The sequence below is a fragment of the Lactuca saligna genome, chromosome 4 (genome assembly GCF_052625555.1).
Source record: "Lactuca saligna cultivar CGN05327 chromosome 4, ASM5262555v1, whole genome shotgun sequence".
Classification (NCBI taxonomy): Eukaryota; Viridiplantae; Streptophyta; class Magnoliopsida; order Asterales; family Asteraceae; genus Lactuca; species Lactuca saligna.
The window spans coordinates 103446502-103456317 of NC_136420.1; the positions used below are offsets into that span (position 1 = coordinate 103446502).

At 32.9% G+C, this 9816-nt stretch overlaps 2 protein-coding genes across 2 annotated transcripts; both read left to right on the forward strand.

Annotated features, from left to right (window-relative positions):
• Positions 1 to 1856: 1856 nt before the first annotated feature.
• LOC145042527 (uncharacterized) lies at positions 1857 to 4850 on the forward strand. The gene is made up of 5 exons (XM_078990971.1): positions 1857 to 2449; positions 2619 to 2655; positions 2752 to 2988; positions 3074 to 3121; positions 4145 to 4850. The coding sequence occupies exons 1-5, from the start codon at positions 2148 to 2150 to the stop codon at positions 4658 to 4660; spliced, it is 1140 nt and encodes a 379-aa protein (XP_078847097.1). The 5' UTR covers positions 1857 to 2147; the 3' UTR covers positions 4661 to 4850.
• A 1654-nt stretch (positions 4851 to 6504) lies between these two features.
• Positions 6505 to 9816, forward strand: LOC145042528 (autophagy-related protein 16-like). Its single transcript, XM_078990972.1, has 5 exons — positions 6505 to 6810; positions 7018 to 7144; positions 7368 to 7549; positions 7773 to 7968; positions 8621 to 9816. Coding segments are annotated over exons 1-5 (1536 nt in total). The 5' UTR covers positions 6505 to 6808; the 3' UTR covers positions 9650 to 9816.

A 9816-nucleotide genomic window follows, 5' to 3' on the forward strand; every position in this document is an offset into this window, starting at 1 on the left:
TCCAAATTAAGGAGAAGATGATATGTGACAAAAATATTTTGATTTATTAGGGATGATGACCATTATCAGCTTTATTGTATGTCTTTGCAAACATCTATTTCACCTTTCATCATTTAGTCACTTTTACCTGGTATAGAGTGTCATAATGTGTTTGAGATTAATCAAATTGTTGATTATTTTTCTAGTCGTATAATATATGTGTTCATATAGTGTTGGTAGTAATGTTAATTGATTATGTCGCAAACATACATTCAGACGTTATAATATTAGAGTGAAAGTAATAAATATTAATAATCCATCTTAAACCATACATTTTAAAGCCTTATTAGCGTAAGAAAGAAAATGTCACATTTATTATTTACAGGATTGTCACTTTTTTTGGACATCTATAAATCTATAATGTGTTAAATATTCTTTTTCATGTTTATGACTCTATAATATGAATTTGCTGGATGATTCCAAAAGATTGGAAGACATAACTCGCCTCGATCATTTTAAAATTTATAAACCATACTCAAACCATACAAGTTTTCAAAGAATTATGAGTTTCAAACTTAAAAAAAAGGGGATAATACTATATATCGTGATAGATTATAATAAGAAAAATCAATATTAATAGAAAAATATAATAAAATAAAAATCATCCTCCCTAATAAATAAGAACTTTTTACCACTTATCAATTTATTATGCATTTGGACACATATAATTGTAGCTCATTCATTTTGTGGTAATTTTTGATTTTCATAATTAACTATCTAAATTTTAGGTTATAGAAAGTAATTAATGTGTTATTAATTTGTTTACTTATATTTTCAAATTTTAATATGTTTCCTTCGGTATATATAATTCAAAATAGATATGTTTTTTTAAAGTTCATTATCATTGTATATAAAATGGTCTATATAAAAAAAAAACAAACTTTGTTGTTTTTTCTTTGGCAAACTAAAAAAGATATTATATGGTCAAAATATAATTATTTTTCTGTAGTTTGTTTTATTAATATAAATTGAATTATTTATTTATTAATCATTTTTTTTATATATATTTTGAAATTTTATTTTTAAAAAATACTTAATGTTTCCACTTTGATATTTAATGTTTTCTTTTAAAAAAATATTTAAAGTTTCTATCTTCATATATAACTTTTTCTAACCAACCCGTATAATATATGAGTTTCACATCTATTTCTAATAAATGAATGTTTTTTTTTTGTTATTTGTTAAATTCTTAAGAGTTTTGACACATAGTTTTATGGAAGTTTTAGAATTATTATTTTCTACTTATCATTTTTTAGAAATTTTTATTTTTTAAAAATAAAATTCCATAAAATTCTAACGAGTTTTATAAGGAAAAAGAATCATTCTATTAATTTGATAATATATTTGATTTCTTTTATAAATGTTTAAAAAATTATATTATATTATATAAAAGTGTTATTTTATAGTATAGTTAATTACTATAAAAAATATATATTAGAACATGATTAATTTGTTATTTTTAGTTAGGATTGAGGATGAAAAAGTAAAGGAAAGGACGTAAAGACAAAATGAGAAGAAAGCGGAGAGGAGGGTGGTGGGGGAGGGGCAACCCCAAGCACAAAAGCAAAGGGGACACATGTCCCGTCGCACTCCATAAATCCGATAAATTTCAATATCCAAAACCCATTTGGATTTACACCAAATTACTTAAATTTCTCCAACATCGATTTATTTCAACTTATTTATTCAACAAATGGGTCACATAGAAATTAGAAAACGATAAATAACTTATTTTAAACACGAATTTTACATTATTAAATTATTTTTTGTATAATGTTTCCTGGAAATAACGTGCTGTTTCTTGTTTTCTTTTGGAATGTCACCTTTGTTTTATTTACACTTCTGGAATCGAAAAACCAGCAATCAAAATAAAGAAAAGAGTTCATAGAGGATATTGTGGTCGTCGTCTCTTCACCTGTAAGCATCACTCAACTCTTCCATTCTTGTTCCCCAATTAATTCTTCCTGCCAAAACTACACCCTGTTTCTCCAATCGTCGTCAATCGAACGTCGATCACCCATTCAGATCCCAATCCTAATTATATTTCACCCACAAATCAAACCCACAACCTGTGTTTGAGTTTGAGAGAGAGAGAGAAGGGCCCGGAGATGGGAGGTGTCACGTCATCAATGGCTGCCAAGTTGGCGTTTTTCCCACCGAATCCGCCGTTTTACAAGGTGGTCACAGAGAAATCAAGTGGGTTATTGCTCTTGGACAGGTTTCCTCACCGTGAAAATGTCGACGTTCTGAAGCTCCCTACTCGCCGGGGGAATAAAATCGTTGCGGTGTACGTTAGGTATCCCATGGCCACTCGGACTATACTTTATTCACATGGGAATGCTGCTGATATTGGTCAGATGTATGAACTCTTCATTGATTTGAGCATCCACCTCAAAGTTAATCTCATGGGGTTAGTAACAAATCGTGCCCTAATTTTTTTCAATTCTAATTCTTTCTTGCTTCTATACGAACTTTGAATTAGTCTAGGCAAATCAAAGAGTCTTCACTTCCGATTGTTTATACCGATTCCACACACAATGATTTCGACTACTGAGTTGGATTGCTGTGCTGTTATGCAGGTATGATTACTCAGGATACGGGCAGTCGTCTGGAAAGGTGCCTAAAACGATCTAAATTCATTAAAAACATCGAATTGTCTTTGAAAACGGCTCTAAAATGTTACATTTATTTGCAATTTATGTTGTTTTGCAGCCAAGTGAGCATAACACATACGCAGATATTGAAGCTGCATATAAGTGTTTGGAAGAAAGCTACAACACAAAGCAAGAAGATATCATCCTTTATGGTCAATCTGTAGGAAGTGGCCCCACTGTGAATCTTGCTGCTCGTTTACCTCGATTGAGAGCTGTTGTTTTGCATAGTCCTATATTATCAGGCCTCAGAGTCATGTATCCTGTTAAACACACATACTGGTTTGACATATATAAGGTGTGGCCTCATTTTATTTTACTGATAATTCATCTATATATCATTTTTTTTTTGAACTTATGATTCTTGAATTGGATATGTGCAGAACATTGATAAAATTCAATTCGTGAAGTGCCCTGTTCTTGTCATCCATGTAAGCACAATCCTTCTGATCTTTTTCGCTTTTTAGTGCATAATTAAGATGTTCAAAGTTGGGACTATATCACTATAGTCTATAGGGCTGTAGATTTCTGATTCTTTTTGAGTTAATCTGGACAGCATGACTAAATGGGTGAAGCTAAAAAACCCTTGGCTTAATGAATCAAGACACTAAACGCTTTACCTATTTGACCTTCTTCTTTCTTCATCCCTAACTCGTCTCACATAGAAATTGATGAATATTGTGAAATCTGTTTTTTTGAATGTAAGGGTAAAATAAACAAACCTTTTGTATGCAACACTTTATGCATACATACATCATTACCCTTCAACAAATATACCCATACAAGGCTTAAATGTAGGGAAAAAAAAGACAACCCCTAAATCAAGTCTTATTTTTGTTCCACCTAGGTAACTCAAACCTTCTTTTAAAAGGTTTAGGTTGTGTTTGGTTGTGGAAAATGAAAAATTTAGAAAAGTGATTTTTACTGTTTTCCAAAGTTTTCTAAATTTCTAAGATGGAAAATAAAAACTCCACATGTTCCAACCAAACGCTTTTTCTAAATTTTTCATTGAAAACTGAAAATGAAAACTCAACTCTATTTTCTGGGAACAAAACGCTTTTTCCAAATTTTTCATTGAAAACTGAAAATGAAAACTCAACTCTATTTTCTGAAAACATTTTCTTGGAAAATGAAAACAGTTTTCCACAACCAAACACATTAGAACTTTCATTTTCTTGGAATTTTTTTGAAACCGAATAAATCAACCAAACGCGTTTTCAAAATTTTCATTTTCATTTGAAAAATTTTCATGGAAAACCAAAAAAATTTACACAACCAAACACACTCTTAATCGCTCAACTTTGAATTCAATTCCATTATTATAAAAAATATTATATTTTTGTTGATGTGGACATATGTCATGTGACATGGCAACTTTGCTAAAGCAATTTCACTAAATAGTACCTCAAACTTCTTTTCAAAAGGTTTAAACCAATATTATAAAAATATTGTAGGGTACTGCAGATGAGGTGGTTGATTGTTCTCATGGGAAGCAACTTTGGGAACTATGTGAAGAAAAATACGAACCATTATGGATCAAAGGAGGAAAGCATTGTAATTTGGAGCTATATCCAGAATACATTAAACACCTAAAAAAATTCATAACCATTGTTGAAAAGCCACCATCATCACGAAGAAACAACAATCCAAGAAAAAGCATGGACCAATCATCCACCACCGCCAACCGCCATCACCACCATTCCAGTAGGAGGAGGAGTACGGATTGTTTTGAAGCTCCAAGGAAAAGCACGAGCATGAACACGAAGGAGAATTTGGACCTTATTAATGAACTATGTGAGTACAAGTTTGATCAAAGTGATGATAAAGTTGGAAAGCTGAGAATACCTTATGAGCATATGGAGAGGTCTAGGAAGAGTATGGAGTATCGTGAAAATCCTCGATTAAGTACTGATATGAAGGTTGAATGGGGGCGTAAGAGTGTGGATTGTATTGATAGGATTCGTAACTAGTTAGTTATAAACATTTTATTTTTATGGTTATGGTTATGGTTATGGTTACTACAGAAAGTGTAGAGGGAAAAGGAGGGTGGTGGTTGGGGTTTAATTTGTGTTGTAATTTTGTTTGTTAAAAAAAGTTGTTAGATGATGTTTAAAATGTTTTTCTAGTTCAAGTTGAATGTTGATCAAGATTGAAATGTAATCAACTTTTTTAGATCCCAAACTCCACTAGGTTGAATCCTATTATTGCCGAGCCTCAAATATGAGTTTACTGGTTTATCCTAAGATGTTAAAATCGCAATCCCGATCTTACAATCATACCTAGGTAAATCGATTACGATCTTTTATATATATATATATATATATATATATATATATATATATATATATTATTAACCGATAGATATAAATATATTTTTTTATTGTTAAATTTGAGTCATTTGTTCATTAATATTGGATAAAAAATAAATAAGATAACAAACAAGAACAATAAAATAAATAAGATAACAAACAAGAACAATAAGACTGCATAGAGTGTAGCGTGCCAAGCCCTCGCTTTAAACTCGCAAACACTGCCCCTCTCGCGAGTGTGAAGAACTTTTGACCAAAATTGATTAGTTTTTGATCCATTTAAAAAAAAGATTCTCTTATTTTTGAAAAACTAGCCTTTATATAAAAAAATCAAATTTTCTTTAAAACCACTATAAATACATACTCGATCTCAAAATTTTATTACACACACTTTCATTCTCTCTCCAGAATCTCTCTACTTCCACTTCTATCATGTTTTCCTCAAAAACAAACCACAACCACAAGAAGAAAGAAGAAAAATTCTTCAAAATCCGACAATACGCCATAATCAAATCCTTCACTAAACCCTACATCACCAAATTTTTCACTACCATAATCAAATCCTTCACTAAACCCTACATCACCAAATTTTTCACTAAACCCTACATCACTTAAACCCTACATCACTGATACTTTATAGAGCCTTGTTCGATCAACCTTTCACTCTCCTACAAATTACCATTTTGCGAGGTGGCTCCAATTATGTGCCAATATCCTTAATACATACTGATTCCACAACAAAACCTTTTCCGAACTCAAATTAGTTTCCAACCCCAAAACACCACTCAAACTGAATCCACTTTTAGGTCTAAGTCATTTATGTTGTAAGTTAAATATTTTAATATTATTATATATGTGTTTTTAAAATTTTGTAGTTGTTAAAATTAATATTTGTTTAAAAAATTAATAATTAAAAAAATGATGTGGTATGCTAAGTCACACTATCACTCCTTAACACGATATTGTAAGTTAGTTGACATGCAAAATGATGACGTGTTAGAATAGCATGCACACCACCGCTCCCAATTTGGCATCCACAATTCCATGTTTGTTGCTTTTTTTTTCCTTCAGTTTTAACCAAAGTTGTATTTTAGATTCATTAATGTTTCAGATTTTAAAAAAAAAATCAATTTTACACTTTTTGCAAATTTATTGGTAAAATTGAAAATTTATGATAAACTTAAGGACTTTAATAAATCAGAATGTCAAACTTAAGAGCTTTTATGAATTAAAAAATAGTAAAATCGAACATTTTTGTCAAACATAAAAGCTTTAATAAAACAAAGCGTAAAATTCAAAAAAAGTTGCAAATATTCGGTTTTTGATGAACTTAAAATCTGCGAAAGATAAAACCGATAAAAACTTACAAAATTTAGGGTTTTTATATCATTATTCAAAATGATAATAATGATAATAATAATAATAATAATAATAATAATAATAATAATGTTTTAATTGGAAATAAATAAAGTATAACTTTTTTTGCAGTTTTGCCACATGCTCTGAATCATAATGGGGATTGGCTCAAACAGTTTGCTGTTTTGATCATTCATCTTTTCAGGATTCTTCCGTTTTTTACGTGGCCTTTGTAGACCTCCTTTGCTTGAAGAACCTCAAGGCTTTGTCGTTAGAATGGCTTTTGAAACGGATAGCTGCACGGCTACACTATTCGTTATCGAAAAATATCTGAAATTAACAGTGATCACAGGGTTTGATTGATAGAAAGCAGGTTGATTCCTGCCGACTTGCAGTCCGATTTCGACAAGAAACATATCGAGGACGGATCTGTGGCAATCAATCATCATCAAGATGTAAGTTATCGCACAATTTGAGGGTTTGGGAGAACGTTTGATTCTATTACTTATGACACCATTGAACTTACATGGCGTGATCGAAAAACAATGAAATCAAAATTAAGAACATCATCTTGTGGTCGTATATTTTTTATGCGGATGACTTAATATGCTTACATATTGTTCTAGAAGAATGAATGTCAATTTGATATTTTGATTTTATAGGGCTGAGGATGAAATTGGGATAAACGCAATAAAGCATGCCATGAGAGCTCTTAGAAAGCGGCATCTCATGGAGGAGGGAGCTCATGCTCCTGCTTTTACAGCTATTTCAAAACCTATTGCTTCTCAGGTTCCTCTCCCCCCTACTCCATAATCCAAGTATAAACATACAATGTAGCTTTAGTTTGTTATTCTAATTGGTACTTAACTTAGCATATATGTGAGATTTCATTTGCAGTTTGCTACTGAATTTGTAGATATAACTATGTGCTTTACATTTTCTTTTGGTTTTTCTGGAAGTGGGAAAACAAGAATTATACTGAACTTATTGAGTTTGTATTTGCCACATGAAGGGTATGGAGTGGAAAGATAAGGCAGAAACTCTTGAATTGGAACTTCAACAATGTTATAAAACTCAAGTTCGATTATCAGAGCAGCTTGTTGTGGAAGTTGCAGAGTCCAGAGCATCAAAAGCTTTAGTTCAGGAGAAAGAAGCCTTAATTCCTAGTCTTGAAAATGAGATTTCCCAAGCAAGGTTATCCTTTTTGCCCAACCATATTCTTCATCAGTCTAGGGAGCTTTAACCTAATGTCTGTTTGGTATCATGGAATGGAATCACAAAAGCATGAAATGAACAAGGTAATGGAATGGATCGTTATACACTGTAATGTTCCATTCCATTCCCTCTTTAAATGCTGCATACCAAACACTACCTTAAAGTATTCCTTTGGATGACTGGAATTACGCTTATGCCACAGGGATGAGTGTTCTCGTTTAACAGCACTTTTGGAGGAAAAGACGAAAGCCCTAAAGTTGCTTATTGGTGAGAATCAGGACTTAAGAACTCAATATGAGGATATGAGAGCAAAAGCTAACAATGTGGAGGCTGAAAACAAGACATTAATTGATAGGTGGAATTTGCAGAAAATGAAGGATTCTGAACGTTTTAATGAGGTACAACTTGATGTTACAAGCACTTCCTAATATTTTATCTGTGCAGTGTGCTGACTCCATTCTTATAATTTCTTTGGTATTCATGTTTTGGAGTGTTGATGCCTTGATGGCTCCTCTCTGTACCCATTTAAAAAAAGAAATATTTTTTAGAATAAATTACAAAAATGGTCCCTGAGTTTAGCTGATTTTTTCACTTTTGGTCCCAAAAAGCTTTCTATTGCAATTTTGGTCCTTATGTTGAAGTATCTAACAATGTTGGTCCTTATTCTAAAGTATCCCAACGATTTTGGTTCATGTATCAAGTAACACAGCTATATTACCCTTATATCTAGTTTTCCTACAAAATTTTATGATTTGACTTAAGAGTAAATGATGATTTTGGTCCCTGAGTACAGCTGTTTTTTCATAGTTTTCGTTCCAAAAAGGTTTCTTTTGCAAATTTGGTCCTTGTTTGAGGTTTGTGTAACCATTTTACTCCCGTTCCAAGTAAAAGGACTATTTTTGGTCCATGAGTATCACTGTTTTTTGCAATTTTGGTCCTAAAAAGGTCATTTTACTTAGAACAGGGACCAAAAACCTTAAACAAGGATTGTAAAAATCAGCTAAATTGAGGGACCATTTATGTAATTTACTCAAATTCTTATTTCATCAGGTTAATGCTTTATACCAAGACATCCTCAACAAGCTGAAAGCCAGTGGTCTAGAACAACTCGCCAGGACACAAATTGACGGAGTAGTTCGCCAAAGCGAACAAGGCGCCGAACACTACATAGAGACCACCACCATACCAAAAACATGCACACACAGGATCACAGCCCACGAAGGCGGCTGCGCATCCTTAATTTTTGAAAACAGCTCCGGAAAACTAATCAGCGGGGGACAAGACCAAACAGTCAAAACATGGGACACAAACACCGGGTCGCTAACTCGCACCTACCACGGTTGCCTAGGGTCAATCCTTGACCTCACAATCACAAACGACAACAACTATATAATCGCAGCAAGTAGCTCACATAATTTATACGTATGGGATACAAATTCTGGTAGGGTCCGCCATACGCTGACTGGTCATTTGGATAAAGTATGTGCAGTTGATGTTAGCAGATGTTCAAGTCGCCATGTTGTGAGTTCGGGTTATGATCGTACGATTAAAGTGTGGGATTTGAATAAAGGGTATTGTGTGAATACTATAATATTCCCGAGTAATTGTAATGCTGTATGTTTTAATTCAGATGGGGGGACGATTATTTCGGGTCATGTTGATGGACATGTGAGGTTATGGGATATAAAAACAGGGAAGGTGTTGAGTGAGGTGGCTGCACATTCTCTTGCTGTTACTTCTGTTTGTGTTTCAAGAAATGGGAATATGGTGTTGACAAGTGGGAGGGATAATTTGCATCATTTGTTTGATGTTAGGAGTCTTGAAGTTTGTGGGAGGTTTAGTGGAAGTGGGAGTAAGGTAGCTTCGAATTGGAGTAGGTCGTGTATTAGTCCGGATGATAATTATGTTGCTGCGGGGTCCGTTGATGGGTGTGTTCATGTGTGGTCGATTTCGAAAGGTGATATGGTGAGTAGTCTTAAAGAACATACGGCTTCTGTACTTTGTTGTTCTTGGAGTGGTCTTGGAAAGCCTTTAGCTACTTCGGGTAGGAATGGAACCATCTGTTTGTGGAGCCATTGACATGTTGGTTTTTTGATCCTGTTGTAAAGATGTCTTGCTAGATTCTTTCGGCTTGTGTAAATATTGGTCTTCCATGAGATGTTTAAGGAATCATTTGGAAAGGCTAAACATGTGTAAGAACTAAGGTACGGAAAATAAAGCTTCTTAAATTTCTTTTATTTGTTTAA

Excerpts from the sequence above, each read along its gene's own strand:
- LOC145042527 (XM_078990971.1), top strand. The coding sequence starts at position 2,148 with ATGGGAGGTGTCACGTCATCAATGGCTGCCAAGTTGGCGTTTTTCCCA. Across the intron at positions 2,656-2,751 it reads ACGGGCAGTCGTCTGGAAAG|CCAAGTGAGCATAACACATA; the intron begins GTGCCTAAAACG and ends GTTGTTTTGCAG. Across the intron at positions 2,989-3,073 it reads ACTGGTTTGACATATATAAG|AACATTGATAAAATTCAATT; the intron begins GTGTGGCCTCAT and ends GGATATGTGCAG.
- LOC145042528 (XM_078990972.1), top strand. Across the intron at positions 7,145-7,367 it reads CAAAACCTATTGCTTCTCAG|GGTATGGAGTGGAAAGATAA; the intron begins GTTCCTCTCCCC and ends TGCCACATGAAG. Across the intron at positions 7,969-8,620 it reads ATTCTGAACGTTTTAATGAG|GTTAATGCTTTATACCAAGA; the intron begins GTACAACTTGAT and ends TTATTTCATCAG.